The sequence below is a fragment of the Mus caroli genome, chromosome 9 (genome assembly GCF_900094665.2).
Source record: "Mus caroli chromosome 9, CAROLI_EIJ_v1.1, whole genome shotgun sequence".
Taxonomy (NCBI): Eukaryota; Metazoa; Chordata; class Mammalia; order Rodentia; family Muridae; genus Mus; species Mus caroli.
In genome coordinates, this window is record NC_034578.1 from 106,710,631 (window position 1) to 106,735,613 (window position 24,983).

The 24,983-nt window shown below is 46.1% G+C and overlaps 1 protein-coding gene across 2 annotated transcripts in view; it reads left to right on the top strand.

The window, feature by feature from the left end:
• Window positions 1-5,045: 5,045 nt before the first annotated feature.
• The window catches only part of Dclk3 (doublecortin like kinase 3), a 52,098-nt gene continuing 32,160 nt past the window's right edge, over window positions 5,046-24,983 (top strand). For both annotated transcript variants that reach the window (XM_029481102.1, XM_021173300.2), the window contains exon 1: window positions 5,046-5,322. In XM_029481102.1, the coding sequence (XP_029336962.1) occupies window positions 5,235-5,322 (88 nt within the window). In that variant the 5' untranslated portion in view covers window positions 5,046-5,234. The remainder of the gene's footprint in view (window positions 5,323-24,983) is intronic.

Sequence of the window (24,983 nt, forward strand, 5' to 3'; positions counted from 1 at the left end):
ATTCAAAGAAGAGGAAGAAGAGGAAGAGGAGGAAAAGGGGGAAAGGGGGAGGAAGAGGAGGAGGAAGGAGAAGAAGGAGGAGGAGGAAAAGAAGAAGAAGGAGGAGGAAGAGGAGGCGGCAAACATCCATTTGAAAGCAGGAACTGTATCCAGGAAAAGTGACAACGTATTTCAGATGTGTTCATTAATTCCTATTACATGCAGCTGACTTACCAACCAAATGAGAAGAGAGATTACAGGCACTCACTTAAATTCCATGTTTTCTCCAATGTAGGGTAGCAGTTGATTTCTTTGTCTTTGAAATCTTCCAGTGCAGTGGACTTTGGTCAATTTTGATGAGTCTTCAAACCAGACAGACTACCTTGCTAACTACAAGATAGGTAGGAAGCAATAGCTGGTAGGATTACCATTGGCCCAGTCAGCTGTCATTCCCAGGACAGATCCAAGTGGCCCTGATATTGTCACTCTTCTTCCCACCCTCTTTCACATCCCTCTATTGGCAGTGTGGGCCAGGACAATTTACGGTCGATGGCGTGAGCCTGAACCCTGGCCTGGCAGAGGTGATTCTTAAGCAAAGGTTTCTCAGAAACAGGTGGGCAGGATAGGAAGAGATGGAAGTCAGGGAAAAGCAGGGGGTGTGCTCTCGCTGGGGCCTTGAGTACCCACAGTCAGTGTCCAGAGGTCAGAGGTCGAAGAGTCTTGCAAGCCATCCTAAAATGGCTTTAAATTTGGACTCTTATGAGTCACTAGAGGCTCTTAAGTGGGAGATTGTGCAACAGTGTAGGTCAGTAAGGAGATTTCCTTAGCTCTGCTAAAGCTAATGATCTGGGGTAAGGCTGAAGTGGAGAGATGCAGAGATGTCAAAGATTTGACCGAGAACATTCAGAAAGCTTGAACAGGGCTAACTGAGTGAGTGGGGCAGAGGAAGGGACAGCAGAGCGCTTGTTGATAGGGTTGAACTTGACATTAATTCATAGGTTTATGACCTGGATGAGTTAAATATGATCAAGGATAAAAGACAGGCAGGGGTGGGGAGAGCTTTCTGGATATACTGTAGAAGGCTCCTGTGGGTTGTCATTCCAGATGGGAATGAAAATCAAGGGCTTAGATAAGATCATCCAAGAAGAGTATGCCAAAGACAGTAAGAAATTCCCCAATAGTCATAACATTTAAGGGGCACCAGAGAACAGCAAGAATGTTTGCTTATTTATTTGTTGTTGTTCAAAGATTTATTCTACTTTTACTTTATGTGTATGCATGTGCACGGTGCCCAAGGATCCAAAATAGGGTGTTGGTCCCCTGGAACTGGAGTTAAGGACAGTTGTAAGCTGTCATGGGGTACTGGGTCCTTTGCAAGAGTAGAAAAGGCCGAGCCATCTCTCCAGTCCCTGGTTTTTGTTTTTGTTTGTACTTTATTTTTGGGCAGCGTCTCCTATAACTCAGTCTGGCCCCAGGCTTATAGAAATCCATGCTTTGTTAAGAAGGATAGGATTAAAACCGACAGGTTCCAGGATGTCAGACAAGAAGAAAATTTAATGAACAAGAGGAGACTGGTCATATCAGCAGGGTGAAGGAAAAAAGGGATAGAAATGGTTTTCTGAGACATCCCACAGAGACAGTTCGGGGCAGTAGATCCAAGCTAGTCTAAAGAGGAGAGAAGGCAGTGGGTATGTACAGGAGAAGTAGTCTCTTGGGCTGGTGACTAGCTGCAGATGTAGCTGGGGTAGAGTATTTATTTAGCTTGCATGCAGGAAGCCCTGGGTTTTAGGCTCACTGCCACATTCACTGAGCTATATCTCTAGTCCTCTGTTCCATGTAGTACACGCCTGTGTTCCAGACACTTGGGAGGTGGAGGCAAGAGGATAAGAGGGCCAAAGCCATCTGCTGTTACATGGGAATTTTGAGACCAGACTGGGATACATGAAATCTTGTTTCAAAAAGAGAAATGATAATGAATGGGGGGGGGGCAGACGGAGGACAGACAGACAGATTTCAAGTTTCGCTGGGAAGATGAGGATGACGGTAGTGGTTTCGGGGAGGAGACATGTAAGAATATTCTGCCAATCTGATGAGGAGACCGAGTGCCCACTGCAGGCTCATTAAACTAGTGAGTTCTGTCACGGGAGATTCACCATTTTCTCACTTTCTGAAGCTCCTATTGGGAGTCTCTCCCCACCTCCATGTAATTCTGGGAACAGAGAGTTTTTTTCTTAGAGGTTCCATGATCTCCGCCAAAATCTCTCTTCCAAGTTACCCTTAAACACACAGTGGCATCCCAGTCAGGGTAGTCGTCCTGGAAACATCTCTAAGCCCCTCCTCAACAAAGATAATTAGAGTACATATGCTGGGTGACGGTCTTCTTTCCCTGGAGAAGGCAGATCCTGAGACACGCCACTGTGAGGGGCGTTTCTGGGTAAGGCCTTGCTGCTTTTGAAAGACTTGCAAGTAGAGAGACCCAGTGTTGAATTGAGAATCCTTTTGATCACGCTCTCATACTATTTATTGGGGCAGAGTCTCTTGAACCCAGAACTTAGCTGGACAATATGGCCGGTTATGTAATCTAGCTTCCCCTGAAGAGCCCCCAATCTCTGCCTCTGAACCTGGGAAGGTGAGCTGTGATTCCAGCCTGGTACTGAAGTAGGGTCTGGAGATCCAAACTCCAGCCCCCAGCCCTGTGTGGCCAGTGCTCTAACCACTGAGTGGCCCCCTCAACCTCTACTCTAGCCCCCTAAGAGATTTCCTTAGACATCCTTAAACACCCTTGACTCTTCTGCTTAACTGGAGCTATGAGTGAGCTTACTTCCTGGAAACCAAAATAGTCCTATACCTTGGCCAGGCTCCACGGCCACTGTTGCACTCCCTTGAGCTATGCCAAATTATCTCTAGTTCAGTGGCTTACTGTGAGCATGGAGTTCCTTCTTAGACCTCTATTTTGCATTTAAATGACTGCCTATATCTGTATTCAATGTTTGTTTGTTTGTTTTGTGAGTGTGTGTGAAAAATATTTTACTTTGAAGAACTGGCAAAAATACCATTTCTCAGGTAATAAGATTGTAGTGGCTTAAATATACAAGGATGCATTCTCTTTTAAAAAGGGAAATATACTGTTGGCGTAGCTTTGCACTGTCATGTGGGACCCCGACCTCTATTTTATTGGTCTATAATATTTTGGGCTTGTCTTAAAATTTTAAGGCAACCATTTAATCCAAGAAGGCTCCCGTATTGTGGGACACCATATTAGCTAGCTTTTGCTACAATAATCTTGAGGGACACAATAGCTCAGAACTTAATTGTTTGTAACTATGGGCATTTATAGGTAGCTCTAAATCAGGTCAACTGTTAGCTGTAGGTTGATGCTGAGGCCTGATTCATGTTTCTCTATGTTCTCCTTGGCCAGGAGCAGACTCTAGGGAGTGAGACCAGGAGGGTACATATCCAATAGCACCCCACTGGTCATTTAAGAAAGATGGCCACCACAGACATGATGCAGAGAAATACTGTGGTTTGAAGGGACAAAGGGTGTGGCTGTGATTTGGATCTGGGATCTTCCCCAGAAGCCTAGGGGTTGAAGGCTTACTCTCTAGCCTGTGGTGCTATTAGGAAGTGGCAGGCCATTTGGTTATGCCAATTAGTGGGAGGAAGTTAGGTCACTGGCATCACACCCTTGAAGTGATACCGGGGCCCCAGCACTTTCTTGTCTTTGCTTCTTGGCCGTCAAGATATAATAAATAAATCTCTTCCTTCATGTGTTCTTGTCACAACATGCTGCCCCACCACCAGGGCCAAGCAAGCATAAATTGAAACCTCTGAGACTGTGATCCAAACAAATATTTCTTCCATTTAAAGTATGCACTCAGGGAGCTAGGGAGACGGCTTAGCTCTTAAGAGTGCTCCCTTGTGTTGGAGAGGACTTGAATTTGGTTCCTAGCCCCACAAGAGATGGCTCACACGTTGGTTGTTATAACTCAGACTCCAGGGGCTTGGACATCCTCTGCAAAAATCTGTGGGCACCTACACCAGTGTGCACCTCCCAACACATACTTGTGCACATAATTTAAAATAATAAAAAATAATTAAAAAAATTGGCTACTGGTTAGCTTATGTGTTTTGTCACAGTAATGAGACTATCTAGGCAGGAAGCGGAACGGGACAACGGAAAGCATCTATTAGCCTCAAAACCATTTTGAGAGTCTCACATAAAGCTTCCCAGTTATAGTTCACTGGCCAAGACCTTTTCTTATTGGCTAGTTTTGGCACCAGGACAGCTGGGAAATGCAGTCTTTATTGAGGGTTGCAATGTCTTCAGCTAAAATTGGTGTTCTGTTAATAAGGGGGGGGGGTTGTGAATATGTGAACAGTTAGTTTTCCCCACAGCATGCAGCAAAGTGTGGGATAAATGCACTGTGGTGTGTTGTCTTGAGCTGAGAGCTCAAGACCCCTACTGCCGAGTGTATTAAGCCAAACCACAGGGAAACGATGGTTATCCACCCAGCCATCAGGTGTTGCTTGACTTCTGTCAGACAAGGTAGAAGATTCATCATCTGATCTCTAAAGCTCCGTCTATTTGACTCTCTTCCCCTGTGTCCTAACTTTGACTCTGGGTGCAAAAAGAACGTTTTGGTGGCGTACCTACAGTTTGGCCTCTGTGCTGCAGGGAGAGGCAGGGTTGCTGGGGTTCCAGGCCTCCTTGACTTAGGAGTCACCCACTGAGAGCGCTGTAGAGCCTCAAGTCAAAACCAGTCCCCTAGTCCCTTGACTGGAACAGCCTTGGCAGAGGGAATAGGGGAAGGAAGGAGGGAAGGAAGGAGAGAGAAGGGAGGTGGGAAGGAAAGGAGATATATGAGAGAGAGAGAGAGAGAGAGAGAGAGAGAGAGAGAGAGAGAGAGAGAGAGAGAGAGTTAGTTATATCTTGTGGGGTACTGGCTGTCCAGCTAGCTCTCCTGGAGCGCCCTGCTTGCTCAAGTTCACTGCCAACTCCACCGCCCCCGGGTGGCCTAGGGCGAGGCGGGGCGAGGCGGGGCGGGGAGGGGCGGGGCGGGGCGGCGGNGGCGGCAGCAGCAGCGCGGTTGTCAAGCTCGCGCTGAGGAGACCGTCCTTGCGCCGCCAGCAGCAACCTAAAGGAAGAGGAGACCTGAGTCGCTCTGTGCAGCGAGTAGTCCCAGCGCCTTCCTGCGCCCGCTTGGCCGCCGTCGGGCCACGTCCAAGAGCTGCCACCTGCAGCCAGGCCGCCAACCATGCCAGCCGCGCCGGTCCTGCGCCCGCCGCCGCCGCCCGCGACCCCCGCCCCGCCGGCACCCAGTCGCCCTGCGCCTCCCATTCCGGGTAAGTGCTCTCGGTGACTGTCGGGAACCCCACTCTGAGCGATGGGGCAACAGAGGCAGACCCTACGGGGATGCACTGTGCAGGCATGTGTGCAGGCTTGCGATTTGAATGCATGTGTGCTCTGCGTGTGTTGTGTGCATGTGTGTACTTGTGCAATCCCTCTACACAACGGGAAACTTGCTAGGGGGTGACACCAGCTTGAGCGGTTCCCCTCTGGGCAATCAGAAAGCCATTCCTGAAAAAAAAAACATACTGGGCAGGTACAGGAGGCTGCAGGAAGAGTCACCACAGAGGGAGCTGTCATTGATTAATCTTCATGGGGGAGGCACTAGTCACCTAGAGACCTCCCTCATTCCATCCTTTTCTGAAAGAATCTCTGTTTTGAAGCTCTAGAGCTACCTCCTTGTCAAAGGTCACCCAAGAGTTGTGGAGAGGTTTACTGAACCCTGCTTTCCAGAGCGCTGTTTCTAGCCAGAGAGTCACAGAAGAACAAAGGGGGGTTAGAAAGAAACAGTACAGGCAGAGTGTTTGGGAATTAGCAGGCTAGATCAGAGCGGGAGAAATAGAACCATCAATTCATTTCAAATATAGCCCCACGTTTTCACTCCTTTCCACGTCTGGCTCTGGGGGCGAGGTGTGGTGGAGAAAGGATGAGGCAGCTCCCGGGCTGGGCAGAGGCGTCTGGGGACACCTTCCCAGAGTATGTGCCTGCTGGGAGTGGGGCTGAGAAGCTGTGGAGGGAATTAGGTTGTTACTTGCTCCATACCGTGAGTCATTTCTCTGCCTCACTCCTTCTGAGTCCAGACCATTCTCTGTCCTCTACTTGATGGTTGATAGCCGTCCAGTGGGAGCTAGGTCCCACTCTCAACCGCTCTTATAACATATGCTGGCATTAAGGAGACTGTTTTGGGGCCTGCGGGGGGTGGGTCTGTTGGCTTTTACAGGGGTGATCGATCTATTAGGGCTAGTGTTGGGCTAAGGATCACAGAGAAGCGAGATTCCCAGAGCTCTAGGGAGGGACACGTTATTCCTTGGGGAGCAGAAAGCAGATCCCCAGGGAGGAAACAGGGCTGTGGAGTGCTGGTTTGTCTACTCCCAACTTCAGCAAAGCAAGTTCTCTGTGATAGTATTGTTAGCGTGATGCCACGGGAGGAAGGGCAAAGGGAGGCAGCTGTGATTTCTGAGTTATACTGTCCAGCTCTCTCTCCACAGTCCTATTGTGGCGCATTAGAGCCCCGAGTACTTGGCTCTGAGCTGTAAGTCACCCCCTACCTTCATTGGAGGCTGACCTTTGCGCTGCTCAGCTGCTACATGTTCAGAGCAAGGACTGGCTGTAAGTGCACATCTCTCTGGGGCGGCCCCTGACTGACAACTAATGGGTCTTGAGGACAACATTAGTTAGGTCACCTCCTAGGCTCCTCACTAGGACACTGAGTGAGGCGCAATGTTCTTTGTTTATCATTAAGTTTCTTTGTCATTACATGGTTAACTCCCAAGAATCTTTGAGGGTCTTGCTTCCCTCACTTGGCTTGCTTTTGGGTCTTAGCTGGCTTCTGCAGTTCCCAACCACTCTTTCCTGTGAACAACAACGAATACACTCACACCCTGTCATAGGGATTCCTCCTTGGGGTCTGATTCTGAGAAACAACAGCAAAACCAACCAACCAACCAACCAACCAACCAACCAACCAACCAACTAACCAGCCAACCAACCAACCAACCAACCAACCAACCAACCAACCAACCAACCAAGGAAACAAACCCCAGAACATGGAGTCATTTCCCTCCTGTTCTAGTTTGCTCTTCTTTGCTGTCATAAACACCATGGCCAGAAGCAGCTTGGGAAGGAAAGGGTCTATTTTAGCTTACAGGTTACAGTCCGCCATGACAGGGAATCAGGACAGGAATTCAGGGCAAGAACCTGTAGACAAGCAGAAGCAGGGGTCACGGAGGAATGCTGTTAGTGGTTTGTCCCCATGTCTTGGTCTTATATAACCCAGGCTGACTTGTCCAGAGGTGGCACTGCCCACGTTGAGCTGGGCCCTCCTACGTTAATCATTAATCAAGAAAATGCCCACAGACTTACTATTAGTCTTATGGAGGCATTTTCTCAATTGAAGGTCCCTTTTCCCAAATGACCCTGGTTTGTGTCAACTTGACCAAAATAACTAACCAGCACATGTCGTCGTCACCCCCCCTTCCCTCCCTCCCTGCTTTCTTTCCATGTTTGTTTTTGGAAGGAGGATCTCATGTAAACTAGGCTGAGTTTGAACTATATATGTCCCGGAGGCTGGCCTTGAACTCATGATCCTTCTGCCTCCACCTCTCGAGTGCTGGGATTACAGATATGTGCCACCATGTCTGAGAGCCTTCTCACTCTTCGTGTGCTTCCTCCTCCCACTGTTCCTTACCAGCAGCATTGGTAGCAGCAGCAGTGGAAAGCTTGCTTCTTCTAAGTCGCCTTTGGGTGAATTCACAGTGCCTCATCTTGGCTCATGGTCTTGGTGGCCCAGACCCAGGACTGGCAAACCTCAGCACCATGGCCTCATCAGTGTGCCTTTGGCACAGTGCTCAGAGTTCTGGGTGGGACAGCCCTTGGACTTGGTACTCAGAGAAGCAAAAATAAAGTGGAGAGTTGTTCTGTTGTCCCAAGCTCTTATATCTCTGTGTGTGCATATGCATGTTTGTATGTGTGTGTATGCATATGTTTGTGTGTATGTGCATGCATGTGCCTATGTGTGTGCATGTATATGTATGTATACGTGTGTGAATGTGTATGCATGTTTGTATGTGTATGTATCTATGTATGTGTTCATGTGTGTGTGTCTATGTGTATATGCCTGTGTGTATGTATGAATGCGTATGCATGTTTGTGTTTGTCTGTGTGTATGCATCTGTGTATGTATGTGTGCCTGTGTGTGGGTCTATGTGTGTGCTTGTGTGTGTGTGTATGCATCTATCTATGTGTGTATACCTGTGTGTGCATGTATATGTATGTGTGTTTGTGTGTGTGTGTGTGTATAAAATCTTTCCATTGCCCAGTTAAGGGGAAATTTTTCCTTTCATGTTTCCCATAATGTTTCAGGCAAAAATAGTTTGCTTTTCTCGTTTATACGAGCCTTAGTGTCTTCCTAAATGCAGCAAAGGAAAGGTGCCTTGTGAACCTCCTACTCACAGGCTGCAGTGGTGCCTCACCAGGCTGAGTGACCTAGTGTCCTCCAGCTTGGTCTTGGAGCCCCTTAGGGGCCTTTTCCACAGCAGGTCTCTGTAGCTGAGAGGGCCGCTTTCCTCAGAGGCCTTTGGTTGATAGGAGTTCCCTTATTGGGGTCCAGGGGCTTGCTCTATCTGTTTGTGCCCAGGTTTCCCCATATTCTCAGGTTGCTGCCTGTTAACATCTAAATTTGTTCCATCTTGTGGCAGGCCCTTCTAAAAGTATCTGTGGAGGAGTAACTTGAAAGAGATGTTTCCATGCACTGCCTGGCGGTGTAGGTCAGAAGTGGGAAATCCAGGAAGGTGGAGCAAGAAGACGAAGGCATCTGTCCTGGGAACTGGGGAGGGGCTTTAGGTTCCAATTCTAGGTGTGTGAGGCCTCCCAGAGACCCCAGGCAAGACTTTGAACTTCCCTGGGAATCTTAGAGTCTTCACCTTCCTTTCCTTAATGATAGCCATTCACCTGACCTCATATTGTTTGATGATTAAAGGGGAAATATTTTCATGAACTCATCAAATAGTTATTGAGCAAGCTTATAAAGTGCTTACCTCGGGATGAGAGGCCATCTCCTGGGAACAGTGGCATGTGTGGAGACACCATCGTGTGGGTAGTAAGAGAGAAGAGAGATTAATTCCGGGTCAGTGGAACACGAAGGGTCAAGAAGTCTCTAAAGTACCGGCATTAATCTCAAAAGCTAAGTATTATCAGACGTTTGCGCATGGCAGGTCCCAGTCTGTATGGCTATGGAGTGAGGGCTTTGGAGCCTTTCAGACCTGTCTGGAAATCCTGACTCTGAAATTTCAAAGTCACATGATCCTGTGACCCGCCCACTCTGAGCTTGTTTCCTTTATTGCTAAGATGGGTATGTTCCAGCTGTTCTGAGGAGACAGTGATGTACAACTCTTACCAGATGCTCCAATGGAAGACGACTGAGCTTACTAACATGGTTAGGCAGAAGAGATTCTTTGACTGTACCAAACTTTTAAATAGCTTTGGGTAATTTAACCATCTGGTGAAATAGGTAAAAATGGAGACTTGGATTCAGAATGTCTTGGAACTCAAGATTCCTCTTTTCTTACTGGCACCTAAGTTCTTGGAGGTGTTTCTTGTTTGGGGACCGCACTTTGAATGCAAGGTCCTTAGTCATTTCTTCCCAGGGAAATTCTGAACCCTCATGGAGGCTGAGCAGTGTGTGGGATGACAGTAGGTCAATTCAGGACTCTGGGAAGGATCTGGCTAGGACCTGAGCTGAAGACAGCCAAGGGATGCTGTTATTAGAATGTTGTCTTTGGTGGGTGTTGGATCTAATCCAGCTGCTTTCAGATGTCCTAGAATCAGCCCTCCTGAGTCAGTTCCTTCCCACCAAATGGCCAATACAGCTTCTCTCTCATTCTGGCCTTGCGAATTCAGGAACACACAGGTTATTGGTCCTATCACAGTGTGGTGGGCCTGGGATGATCTGATGTTGACATGGATAATTCTAACCTAGGGAGAAAAGCTAATGGGCAATGAGGGTGCACACTGAGATTCTAGGTCACTCCAGTCAGAACGTTTGTCTTCCAGAAAACAAATAACAGATGTTGGTGGGGGTGGGGGACAACCTTTATGCACTGTAGATGGGATTATAAATCAGTCAAGCACTATGGAAATCAATATGGAAGGTCTTAAAAACAAACAACCCTGAAAATACCACAAACACGTGATCCACTTATACTGCTCATAAATATGTAACCAAAGTCAATAATCAAAATCAGTACATAGTAGAAATATAATATTGGATGCCTGTGTTTATTGTAGTGCTATTCACAATAATCAGGGTATGGGATCTGCATGTCCATCAAGGGTGAACAGATAATGGAAACAGGGTGTGTCTACAAATGTGTCTACAATGTGTCTATAGTGAATTCAACACAAAGAAAGATGAAACGGAAACAAATTAAACTGGGCGTTATCATGCTCAGCAAAAATAAGTCAAGGAGAGAGAGGGAGGGAGAGGAAGGGATGGAGGGAGGGTGGGAAAGGGAGAGAGAGAATATACTGGGTTGGTATGATGGCTCAGTGAAGGCACTTTACAGCAAAACTGATAACCTGAGTCCAAATCCTAGAACTCACAACTGAAGGAGAGAACCAATTCGCACACGTGTACACACACAAATAAACAAAGTAATAATCTTTTCAAAACAGACAATTTATGTTTTATTTCATCCATGGAATTCTTCCTCTCTCTATTTATTAAATAATCACTTCTTTTTATTTTATGTGTATGGGTGTTTCTCTTGTATGTATGACTGTGTCCTCTATGCCTGATGCAGTGGAAACCAGAAGAGGACATTAGCTCCCCTGGTACTGGAGCTACAGATGGCTGTGAGCTGGCGACTGGATGCTGGCAAGTGAACCCAGGCCCTCTGTAAGAGCTGCCAGTATCCTTAACCACTGAACCACCCCTCCAGCCTCTGCAATTTATACTTTTAAAAGAGTCATGAAGTTAGAAGGGAAGGTATTTGGAAAGAGGAAGTAGACTAGTAAGGAACAAGAGATGGCAATGAGGAGGGGGTTAAATGTAATCACTACATTACATTACACACACACATGGCAGCATCCCAAAGAAACCTACTCTTCGGCATAACTGGTATGTGCTGATTGCAAAGAGAGAGGGTTAGGAAATAGAGGACAACTTCCTGGTGCGATTGGATCTGAACCAGCTTCTTGAAGCTGAGTTACAGTGGCCAGGGAGGTGGAGGAGAAGGCAAATGGAAAGTGGTATTGTAGGATAAGGGAACCGCACATTTAATGGGAGGGTGCGGTGGAACAGTGTGGAGTGTCTTCATTGAGCTGGGAGTCACTTGGGAGATGGAGTGTGGGGAGAAGGGCTCGGTAGGAATAGAGCTCTGCCTACGAAGCGGCATCAGGAAGGATGGGCTGAGTGGTGCTGAAGTTTTCTTAAAAGCCGAGGTAAGAACGGCACAACTCTCTCACACTCTCTGCCTCTCACAGGCCCGGCGGGGACAGTTTCTCCAGCTTACCACCGGGAACACATATGTGGCTGTGGAGTCACCAGTGTTGACAGAGCATGAGAGTCCTGCCCTCTGGCTCCTGTGCAGTAGATGTATTGGTGGTTTTGTCTATAGCCTATTTGCCAGAAGTACAATGAGTCAGTGGCTTATGAATTGCTCAGCTCTTGGAGTTTGCAGCCCCATAGGAGGAACAACAATATCAACCATCCGGACCCACTATAGCTCCCAGGGACTAAACCACCAACCAAATAGTACACATGGAGGGACCCATGGCTCCAGCCGCATATGTAGCAGAGGATGGCCTTGTGGACATCAATGGGAGGAGAGGCCCTTGGTCCTGTGAAGGCTGCATGCCTCAGTGTAGGGGAATGCCACAAACGGGAAGTGGGAGTGGGTGGGTGGGTGGATGGGGGAACACCCTCATAGAAGCAAAAATTAAAAATAAACAAATAAGTAAATAAATAGAAGAATTGCTCAGCTCCTTCCACATTTGTCTGAGGCTAGAGTGTCTCCAATGGGAGCAACCCACTGATCTCTTTAAAGGAAGAAAGAAAATGATTTGGTTTCCTAGTGTGGCTTACATTGTTATCATTATAACGCGGCTCACACTCATGGTGGCGCTCAACAGTCTTGATGCTTAGTGCTATTCTGTGACTATAAACCCAACTCAAACATCTACGGACACCATCACGGTAGCTATAAATTGAATAAGTTCAGGACCTGAGTTTGATCTGATGGGCACTGTTTTTGTTGAAACAGCCTCTGGTTCTGTCTCTGAAAGCCCCTTGCAGGGCCTTATGAGTGTGGTGTGCTGTGTATCCTGCCCACGGCCTATGTGATGACTCAATTCTCTCTTCAGTTCAATCTCTCCACATTACCATTTTTCTTTGTTATTTTTTTTTACTAGATAACTATTTTAGTGACTTTTGTGGGAGAAGGCTCAGTTGTAAAGTACTTGCCAAACAGGCAAAAGGACCTGAGTTCAATTTTCAGCACCTATCTTCATAAAATTAAGCAAAATTGGGAGAGGTGGTGCACACCCGTGACCCCAGAGTTGGGAAGGCAGGGCCTGGGGAGGCCAGACAGGCTAGCCTAAAAGGCAAGCTCTGGATTCAATGAAATAGTGGTTGAGAAAGACACAGAGTATTGACCCCTGACCTCCACGAGTATGTGCAAACAAGCACACACATACATAAATACACATGCACATAAGTAAAAATTAAAACCATTATTTTCTCTTGGAAATCAGAGGCAGGGGGATCTCTGTGAGTTCAAAGCTAGGCCATGGTACATAATGAGTCCCAGAAAAGTCAGATCTACATAGAGGGGTCATGTCTCAAATACACACAACACACACACACACACACACACACACACACACACACACACACACGCACGCACGCACACACACACACATGCACACATGCACACACACATACAAACACATTTCCTTAAGCAAATTACATTGATAGTTCAAGAATACATATGGGGGAAATATATATGGCAAAACTTGACCAGAACACAGTCACGTGAATGATTCATAATATTTTTTAAAGGGCATAATGAAAATCAAAGTACAAAGTTAGGGCAGTGTTTGAGGACCTGTGGTTCCTAGTAAGTCAGGCTTTCCTGGGAATCACTACAACTCTAAGCTAAACTCTCAGCTCTGTGGTTGAGAGACATTGCTTTGCCAAGGGCTGGTCGGAGCAGGAAGCAAGGCTGAAGAGACCAGGCTGGGGTAGGTCTGCAATAGGATGAGGTTGGATGTGATGGGGTGGGTGCTGAGGTCGGATGTGATGAGCAGGAGTGATGAGTAGGTGCTGAAGCAGTTGCTATGGGAACGGGGAGGAAGAGGCATCAAATTTAGGAGACTGTCTGGTGCTACAGCAACAGGACTTGGAGACTTACTGCATGTGGGGATTGATGGAAAGGATGAGATTGGGGTGGTTGGTGCTGCTGCTGCTGCTGGAGATGAGAACTACAGGTATCCATGGTGATGATACAGGACTTTAATGAGGACCACAGGTATCCATGGAGAGGATACAGGACTCAAATGGAGGATGAGAACCGCAGGTACCCAACAGCATTTACCATCTATCTTCTCTGACGTGAAATTTCTGAAACCAGTCATTGAAATCCTTGTGCATCTTGTGTCTGTTCTTTTCTTCCTGGATGGATCTGGTAGAGTTACTATCCTGTCTTTTGTGTCTGCTGCTTCTGACTTGTTGGGTCTGAAACACTTTGCCTAATTAGGACTACATTTTTTTTTTTTTTGGGTCTCCTACATTTTTAAGGAAAGTGAAAAGAAGTTGAGAAAATTATGGATGGTTTTGACATAGAAGCTGTCATATCAATGCTGTGAGATTCATTATCTGGCTTCAACTTTAAGAGCCCAGTAAACTTTCCACTCAGTATCTTAAGGCAGAGAGGCTTAAAATTCTTGTGGGGAGTGGCAGATGGAAACTCTACACACTGAGGAAGGGAAAAGAAAGGACAGGAAACATAGAGATAAAATGTCATAAAACAAACCTGTGTGTGACTTCTAGAGAAAAGTCTTATGGTAACTGAGATGTTCAGTATGAAATATTAGGGCTGGTGAGGTAGGTGGCTTAGTGGGTAAATGCACTTGCAACCAAATCTTATGAAGTTGCCCGGCCAATGGCATCTGCCTGGTGAAAGGACAGAACCAACTCCAGCAAGGTGTCCTCTGACTACCACACATGTGCTAGCGTGCGTGTGCATGCACACACACACACACAAACACTGAGAGAGAATAAATTAGAAAATAAAAAAGGAAAATGTTTTTAAACATAGTCCTGTGTTTTCTTTCTCTATAATGGCTAACCTAAAATACCAGCTGAAGGAAGCACCATGCGCCAGCATGCCCAAGTGCCTTTTTCTTTCCTCTTTTCACCAGGGTTGGACTTTCAGCCTCATTGACTTGGGGAGGAGAATCAAAGCAGAATTGCTGAAACTCCCATGAAAGCACGGAGCTCTTTCCTCTGCTTCTGCTGGGATTGGTGCTGGGGATCTTGTGACTGGGCCAGACTGTTTAGCTGAAAGTGACCTCTGTCTGGCTTGAGGGAGGGAATGTGTCAAAAAGGAAAAGAAAAAAACCAGGAAGCAAGTGCATGGGGAAACACCCAATATCACCCTCTGGCTTCCACAAGAGCATGTATGCATATGCATACACACGCACATGCACACAACAGACACACAGACAGACACACATACCCACACACAGACACACAGACACACAGACACACAGACACACACACACACACACACACAGAGAAAAGTCCTGAGATCAAGTGCATACCTGCCTCTCCCCCAAACTGTACACTCCTTAAGAACAGGATCCTTGCACCTTATGTAGCCCACCTCTACCATAGCACCTCTCCAAGGGAGCAGACCCCACAGGCACTGCTCCTGTAGGACTCTACAGGAAGTGTCTTTGGGCTTCAAGGTTGACAGGGTTTTAGGAGTGGCTGTGCAGATGGCTTAGGTGAAGCTGGTAGAGAGTCTCTCTCTCTCTCTCTCTCTCTCTCTCTCTCTCTCTCTCTCTCTCTCTCTCTCTCTCTCTCTCTTTCTCTGTGTGTGTGTGTACTGACTTCAGGTGTGTGCAGCTAGAGCACCCTGGAGCTTCAGTTTCTGTGTGGCAGAGAGAGTTGGGTCTTGCCAGATACCCAAGATATCCTTTCTCAGCTGACACCATGGTTCCTGTCCAGGTCCCTAATCACACCACCTCTCCTGTCTTTTGCTAGCCATCTTGACCCTGTTAGAGGGCTTTCTCTGGTTGCAGGGGCATGGCTTGTCCATGTTTGGTGAAGATCAGAGGAGCTGAGCAGTTTAGAGTATTGAAGCAGCACTCAGCTGCCAAGAGGATGCAGATAGGCATCAGTGTTCCTCTCCTCTAGGCAGGACAGCCATGAGTAGGGGCGTGTCTGCACTTTCCAGAGATTCTCAGCAGATTGAGCCAAATCGATTTAGATCCTTGGGTGGGAATGCTCTGTGTCATCTCTTATGCGAGGCAGCTAAAGGTCAGGCACTACCTCCACTCTGCTCTGTTGCTCTGGCCATCTTGGGGACCGAGTTCCTCAGATGGAGGAGCTGATATGGAAGAAGCTTCGTGATCACCCAGCGACTCATTAGAGAAAAAGCCTACTGTGGTGACCCGCTGGGTTCTGGACATTTATTATCCTAGGCAGTTGCTTGTCTGGCTGAACATCAGGCGGATCCCCTAAGGACTCTGGGGATCTATGACCCACACTTTCACTTTTTACTTTATTTTAATGTTTTATCTATTCATTTAATTTTTTTTTTGAGACATGATCTCATGTATTGCAGACTGGCTGCCCACCAGCTAATAAGGTGACTTTGAACTTCTGATCCTCCTCATAAGTGCTGGGGATGGAGGAGAGTGCCACCCCCCCACTCCCTGAGCTTTGGATGTTCCAGGCAAACCTCTCTGAACTGAATTACATCCCCATCCCTGGCCACTCCTCATCTTTAAAGTGCTCTTTTTTTTGGGGGGGGGGCTAATATTAAAGTAAATGTGAATGATTTTCTGTGTCGCCTGTAATTCCTCCAGAAGACACTTTGGTGTTATTCACAGAATGAAAATTCAGATTCACTCTACTTCCAAATCATTATTAGCCCTTTGTCCTAATATTGAGTTAAGAACGATTCCAGCTTGCCTGCTTGGGATGCAACCAGCTTCGATTCTGTATTAAATTATAGTATGAAGTGGCGGTTAGTTGGAGGTGGTAGTTTTGTGATTTCCTTGAGTCTCTGAAGCAGAACCGTTTTGATCATCTCTCTGCAGTGAGATATGAGAATCTGCATTACAGATTCTTAGAGAGTGCGTGTCAACCCACACAGGGTTGTGTAACTGAATGGGGGGGGGGCGGGTCACAAAACAGTTGGCAACAGAAAGGTTTCTGAACATACAACTAAAAATTAATTCAAAAGCAAACAGGTGACAAACCTGAGGTGTTTCTGGCCGTGTCTGTGGCTGTTTCCTAATGTGATGTCACTGCAGGGTTGGCTCCTAATACAAACCATGTACACTTTGCCCTTCGCGTGCTGCCGTGACCTTTAACCTTGACACACCTTGAGTAAAACACTGTGGCTCTGATTCAAGACTATTATGCTTTATGAATTGTAGTGCTTTTTTTTTTTTACATTAAAGCTTTTCTGCTTTTATGAAAGCACACAATTCAATTACAAAAACCTAAAGGCTTTTTAATTTTTTCATGTTGCTGTTACTCAACATCAAGTATAAAATTAGTAATATTTGTAATGTTTTGGAATGATTGACTTTAAGAACGGTTTAAATTGCTGGCTCGAGTATCATAAAGAATAATTCAGTGAAATTTGACTTGGGATTGGGACAGAATTTCTAACAGTTTCTGAAACGACCCCCAAATACAGTGTTGCCATTTTTCTATGTATTTATGCAAAAATAGCATCCTGGGTATTGATGATTATAAAATCAGGACATCTGTCAACTATTTTTTTTTCCGGGACAGGGTTTCTCCGTATAGTCCTGGTTGTCCTGGAACTCCCTTTGTAGACCAGGCTGGCTTCGAACTCAGAAATCCGCTTGTCTCTGCCTCCCAAGTGCTGGGATTAAAGGCGTGCACCACCACCACCTGGCACATCTGTCAACTCTCGAGAGACACCGGGGAAGCCTGTGTCCTACACAATCAATGCTGGTAGCAGGATTCTTGTGACTGGGCTAGAGAGATGGCCCTGTTGGTAAAATGCTTGCTGTGTAAGTCTGAGTACCTGAGTTTGGTTCCCTGGCAGCCATGAAAGAAGCTGTGTGTGCACACGTTGGTAATCTCAGCTCTGGGGGGATGCTCACAGAAGGAGCCCAGGGGGGTGGAGGGGCTCCCTGGCCAGCCATTTTAGCTGATACTGAGCTCCAGCTTTGGTAAGTGACAGTCTCAAAAAGAAAATAAGATGGAAAAGACTTGAGGAACATACCTGATGCCAACCTCTGGCTTCCACATCTACACAGATATGCCTTCTCACCACATGAACGTGTGTGCACATAAATATACACACATGTATGCACATGCACACATAAACACACACACACACACACACACACACACACACACACACACACACACACACCCTGTGATCAAGGGCACACCTGCCTCCTGAGAGACTGTTAACTCCCTGAAGACTGGCACCGTGCCCCTCATCTAGAGTCTCCATTTGTGGAACATGTTCCAAGAAGCAGCTCCCACTGGCATGTGCCACAGGAAGACTGGAAGAAGTTTAAGAAACCCGTGTTCTACTAGCCTCTCTCCTTGTTCTCCCTGGAAACTTACATTAATTAGTGTTAAATAGCCTCACACCTACCAGTTACAATGGGGAAGAACTAGGAGCTGTTTAGAGCAGCCTTGACTTCTTATGGTATTACCGTCTGCAGTGGATGGCCTTTCTTGCGACTCTTCCAGTACCTCTCACGGCGTGCCTGGGTGTGTGCATGTGTGAGTGCGTGTGTGCGTGTGTGTATGTGTGTGTGTGTATTTGAGTTTATACTAGAGGACAACCTTGATGCTTATTCCACGGTAGCAACTTATTTTCGAGACACTGTTTCTCATTTGTCTTGGAACTGGACAGTTAGGCTAGACTGGTGAACAGTGGGCCCGAGGATCTGCCTTCATCTGTCTCCCCAAGTGCTGGAGTTACAAGAGGTACCACTGTGCCCAGCTTCTTACATCGGAGCTGGGGATCGAACTCAGGTCCTCAGACTTGTGCAGAAAGCACTTTGCCAATCAAGCCTCTAGGCCCCTCTTCTCACGGCTGTGTGCTGTTCCTTACATTGATCAGATACTAAGAATTTTTAAATGTTGAAAAAAAAACCCAGCTTATTGAAGTTTCTGAAGGAAAGCTGGTATGTGTATAAACTTTCCAAAATACATTAAAATTAATGTATAAGAAAAATGTTATTAAATATTTTTGCCTTATAGCTGACTATTTTTAGATTGAATTTTGTAGTAAAGACATATAATAAAATGATTTTGTGAGCTCAAGTTGTTTTTCTAGGTAGTTCAGAATCAATAAATAGGCGTGTCCTAGAATTAAAGTGAATCTGTAGAGGAGAGAGGGAGCGAGGAGACCACAGAGGATCTGAGCATGACAGGGTCCTGTTCTCACAGCCAGGCAGAGTTATAGGTGCCGTGAAGACAAACAGCTTGGATCCAGCATTTCATTTCTCTTTGAAACATAACCTCTCACACATATAAAATCCATCAGTGTCTGGTCAGAGAGAGACTCCGGTAGTCCACACATCAAAGGTTTCTTGAAGACAATTGACAGTTTTCAGTAATAGCATTGCCTGTGTAACAGCAGATGATGCCAGGGGTAGCCGCCCCCTCACTGATGCTAAAAAAACGGGCCCGGCAGGCCAGACCGGTTAACATGAAAGCAAGCGTCAGGACCTCATACTCCAAGTTGTGTTCTTAACCTGTGTGCATGTTGAGAAAACCAAAATGACAGGTTATACTTTAAAAATAAAAAGGAATCCGAAAGAAGTTGGTGTACACGCATCAGCTCCCTCTGTATTTTGGGACCTTGGGGTCACCTGAAGCCCCAGGATTGCAGAGTCTCAGACTTAAGAGAAAGTTTCGGTCTGTGGGTGGAAGTGTGCTGTGTATTGGCTATGGAAGCTCTTTTGTGCGCTTCCTTGAGCATTGCTTTAAGTTAGATGTCTGGTGATTTGATTGTTTTATGCATGGATTGGACAGCTGAAGACGTTTCCCTGCTCTTGAAGAGGGTGTTTTATAGACAGACACATTGACACCATGAAAGGAAGACATTTGCCACACTCACAAGGAGAGAGTCTGGTAACTAGTTGACAGTCCCAGGATCCTATGTCCCCAGGCCTCTATGTAGGTTACTTCCTGTTTTCTAAACCATTTGGTCTGTTACAAAGCCCAAACTCCATGGATGCTGGGTTCTCTGTTTAGTTATTTTTGCTTCCTTCGTGGCCAGTGCCGAGCAGTGAAGGATGCTGGTAGAGGTGCAAGGAATGGGTATAGAAGCAGACTGAGCCTCCTCCCCTGAGCCCCAGAGTGCTGTCTGGGACAGTGTGTGGGTTTTCAAATGCTCCTAAGGAGTGCGGTAACAATTAGGGAGAAAAAGAAGGCTCAGCTGGTAAAGTGCTTGCCGTGCACGAGGCTCTGAGTTTGGCTCTCCAGTTCCCATCTGAGAAGTCATATATAACACCAGCTCTTAGTCGCTGTGCTGGGCTGGGGAGAAGGACAGGAGGCACTCTGGGACCTGTTGGCCAGCTAGTCTCACCAGTGAGTTCTAGGCACAGTAAGAGATGCTGTCCCCAAAAATAAGATGAAGGGGCTGCTGAGAAGGCTTGTCCTGAAGAGATACTTCCATCTTGAGCCTGGTGACCTGAGTTTGATTCCCCAGAACCCACATAAAAGTGAAAGAGAGGGTCAACTTCACAACATTTTCTGACCTCCATACTCACACCATGGCATGAGAGTACACTTGTGCATGCACACACACACACACACAAACACACATACACACACGTGCTTGTGCACACTACTACTACCAAATAACAAAGTGGAGGATGGCTAAGGAAGACATTGGTTCTCTCTCTCTCACACACACACACATGCACACACACACAGTAATAGTAACAAATAACGAAGTAGAGGATGATTAAGGAAGACACTGGCTCTCACACACCCAGACACACACACACACATACACACCCCACACACATATCATGAGTGATGGACTTTTACTTGGAAGGATGGAATAGAACATTAAATATCTGTTTCCATTTTATATGGAAAAAAAGGAAAGCTTTGCATTTGCCTAATGTAACTGTCAGAAACTTGGCCTTTCTGGTGTACAAATAGTCTCCATCTGGATGTTAGCATTGAATTTCTTTAACCTACAATTAGTTACCTTCCTCTATAACCCAGCCGGTAATAGGCATATTCTTCCTTCCTTTACTATTTTTTTCATACATGTTTTCCATTCTTCCCCTAATCTTGCCAGTATCTGTTTTAGTGTAATCGCTTTAAAATCAGGTACTAAAGCAATCACCGATGATCACTGTGAACGAGCCACTCATTCATTCACGTGTTTATTGAGACTCTACTACGTGCCACCATGTTAGACACGGTGACATCATAGTAGCTGTGGTATTAGAGCTGGAGGGCCTTGGACAGAGGTGAAAGCATATCATTAATTCCTCTGTTGGGGCTGTACAGTGGGGTGGTACTGAGAGAGCAGATTGGGTCCTCAGCAGATGGGTCAGAGTAGGACATGGGGTCTGTAGCAGGCGTGAGCGAAGAAAAGGTGTATGAGAGAAGCCTCCGAACAGCACACCAGGGAGGTCTGGAGAATCATCCACTTGTGTGTTTATAAACTTGTCTCTAGAGGGGCACATATGGATGTGAGAGTCTCTGGAGAACTCCAGTGCATGCCTGGCACCTTGGAATGTTCACTTGGGGCAGCTATCTGTCTGTCTGTCAGTCATCTATGGTCAAGCCCGGTGTAAATATAGAGCAGGTGTGGGACTCATGGGGTGAATGGAGCAAGTTCAGGCAGCAGAAGATAATCCATGGGAGAACTGGGCATGGAGGGGTCCCCAGGGCCAAGACAGCAAGAGCAGTGGTTAGAGGCCACTCAGTCGCCTGCTGGGTCTGAGGGGCACTGGCACCAGCCAGAGGTATGTTGTGTTGGACCTGCAGGAAGCTGACTGGGGAGCTTTAGATAGCACGTGGGGCAGAATAGCGGGATATGAAGGCCCACACCTGTAGAAGTGACTTTTACTCTCCTGTAGTAATTGTTGTCTTGGAGGCTTACTGTCTCAGTCAGCTAACCTAGGACTAGTCCTGGAAGCCTTCCTACAATCTTATCTAGGCCTAGAATGTTTTCAGCCTCTGAGACTTAATGCTAAATAGGCTCACCCCCCACCCCCAGCCCCTTTTTTTCTTTCTGAGCTCTGGCGGGCTGGTTCAGTTCAGTTGTTCTGGCTCAAAACTTCTCTCCCCACTGTCTGATTCAATCTGGCTTCTCTCTCACTGCCTCTCCTGAAGTGCTCTGCTTGGCCTCATAATTACTTTGGCAATTTGCTCTAATCTTCTGGCTCCTTCTCATTCTCTGACTTGTTCTATCTTCACCTATGCCTACCTTGTTCTCTCTTCAGTCTGTCTCTGTAAAACTCTCCTGGTAAAACTGCCTCTTCATCTCTCTGCACTGCCCCTCAAGTAGCTTCCCTTTCCTCTCTCTTCTTGTGAGAGTTGGGCATAGCTTATTATGTCAGATCTTTCTTTGATTCATCACTTTGTCTGCCACTCAATTATACATCACTTTCAAACATGGATGCTTCCTTCTACAAACTAACTTGACCTTCCTTGTTTGGAATTAAAGGTGCGTCCTAAGGACTGAGCCACACCACAACTAGAAACAGATATTTTCAGTAAATAACACAACTTCAGGGTTCACAATGTGATCAAATATCTTACAATACACATCTTTAACTGCAGCACTTGGGAGGCAGAGGCAGAAAGATCTCTCTGAGTTTGGGTCCAATCTGGTGTACATAGCAAGCTGCAGGATAGCCAGAACTACACAGAGAGACCCTGCCTCAAAAGAAAGAGAAGGGGAAAGAAGAGGAAGAAAGGAGGGAAGGAAGGGAGTGCAGTGAAACAAGAAGAGAAAATCCCATGTCTATGGGTGGCGTGCTCGCCCAGCACATGACAAGTTGTTTTCCTCAATACCACTTACAGCTTCTCTCACATAAAGCCATTTGCTACCAGCCTACCTCGGCCATGGCTACAACTTGATATGCTTGGAATCTTCCCAAGCAAATCCATTTATTTAGTAGACTCCACTGCTGCAAGCCATGGTTCTGCAAAGAAACAGTATTGTTTTGCCTCCCCACCCAAAATCTTTCTTACTCTTCACTCCCCAGGGAAGCCAGGAGCTGCCAGGGGCAACTGGAAGTTCTGAGGTCATCTGTATTTGATGCCCTCAGAAAGCGGAGTGGGCTTTGTGGGGAGTTGTTCTTGCAGGGAAGCCAGCCTGCCTCAGTTGCACTGTAGTCACAGTGTGGTGAGTGTTTCCTGCACACAGCAGAACTTATGGCTGGCACCTTGCTACCATATTTACAGGGTGTGGGAGGCACCATCGAGGGAGGATGCTGGACTCAGCCAGCAACTGTGATGATATCCTGGCCTCTGCTTCTCTGAGTGGGTACTGGGATGGTTCCCAGAGCTCCGAGGACACCTGTGGTGTCTTTCCAACCACACCTTTCCTACTTTTAGAAGAAAACCAAACCCAGTTTGAGTCCCGAGATGGAAGAAGTGGTCGCACCTTAATCTGCTCTATGCCAATATTCTTCTTTGTTCGCTTTAGAGAGTTTGTTTTTTAGATCACGCTGTCTGCAGGGACTTCGGGGGAAGCTCACCTGTTTAATATGAGCTCTGGGAACACAGTGTGACTGTACTTCACCCAGTGGGCTGCCAGCTGGCTTTACAACTAGGGCAAGGCTGTCTTGCTAGGCGTTGATGCCCACTGCTGGGCCTGGTGTCTGTTCTGTTTTCTCTGCAGACCCTAAAAGTTTGCTTTATGTTGTGGTTACAAAGGACAAGCTAAATGTGCCAGTGCTCTTGTGCCAAAGAACTCAGGATCCAGGAAAAGTCGTTTTCGTGCCTACTGCTGACCTGTGTGGTAATTGCTGAGTGTTCATTTTCTGTATAGATAGTTGTATATTTATTAGGGGTTGCTTGCCTATTGGTAGGTGTTTTCATATACAAATATTTGTATTCAGACAGCCTTTGCACTTGGCACAGTCCTCCTGAGATTGGATCTGTGACTTTACTTTTGTTTACAAAGGATTTCTGTTTCAATGCAAGCTGTTCTTGAGAGGTTTTATCGGGAAGTCAAGTAGATCACACCATCAGCCACGATGCTGATGAATATTTATGAGAAGTGTCTTGTCAGTTAGGTGTACCGAAGACTCAGATAACAGCACAGTGAAGTCAGACAATATTTGTTGTCCATGGAATGAATGCATTTCATTTATATTAGTTATGGGCACAAAATCATTCAAAATATTTCTCTGTTACTTATCTTATATAGTCAACCCCACTATGTCCCATATTCATTTCTTGTGAATATGAATAATTTTAAAAATTATTATATTTTAAATATATTATAAATAAAAATATTTATTTTTAATTAATGTGTGTATGTGTTTATGTGTGTGTATGTGTGTATGCATGTGTGTACATGTATGTGTGTGTTTGTGTATATGTGTGTGTATGTGTGTATATGTGTGTGTATATGTGTGTATGTGTGTATATGTGTGTATATGTGTGTATGTGTGTGTATGTGTGTGTGTGTGTATGTGTGTGAGCACATGAGTGTAAGCCTCTGTAGGTGAAGAAGAGGGCATTGGATCCCCTGGAACTGGAGTTTACCTTGTTTGTGAGCAGCAGATTGGGTGCTTGGACCTGAACTCTGGGCCCTTTCCAAGTCTATCAAGTGTTCTTAACCACTGAGCCGGCTTTCCATCCCCCTAAAGCTGTGTATTTCTGAACTACCTTTCTTAACATCACTTTAATTGCTCACTATTTAGTTATTTGGGGCTCACAGAAGTGGTCTTACTAATTATTACTTAAAACTTAGAATTACTTTTTTTGGGAGGGGAAACAAGGTTTTGAACTTAGAAAGTCAGAATGGCTTTCAACTCCTGGCAATCCTCCTGCCCCGATCTCTCCTGCGTACTGTGACCACAGGTGCACACCACCACACTCAACTCTTAAAAATGACCATTTAAGGACTCTGCAGGCGGTGTCACTCTTCTGTCTTATACAGTGGCAGATGAGGAATTCTCACCTGCCCAGATACACATACGACAAATGGGAAATCCGAGCTGCAGAGGCTGAAAGAGGGTTCACGTGTCCTCACATGCATCTAACTCCATCCAAACAGAACAGTGGAGATACAGAAATGAGCAAAGGAAGACATGTGAGTTTGCTCTTAAAACCTGGGATGCTGTGGATAGACTCAGGCACACTAGGCAGGTGCTCATGGAGCCGACGACCCAGCAACCCACAGCCCAGCCCTGGTAGTCTGCCTTCCTCCTGTTCTCTCTAGCCTCACCTATAGGGAACGCATTTGTTCCTTTTCTTTTTTCTTTTTCTTTTTCTTTTTCTTTTTCTTTTTCTTTTTCTTTTTCTTTTTTCTTTTTCTTTCTCTCTCTCTCTCTCTTTCTCTTTCTTTCTTTCTCTCTCTCTCTCTCTCTCTCTCTCTCTCTCTCTCTCTCTCTCTTTCTTCTTTTGGTTTTTCTTTTTTTTTTTTAATATTTTTATTACATATTTTCCTCAATTACATTTCCAATACTATCCCAAAAGTCCCCCATAGCGCCCCCC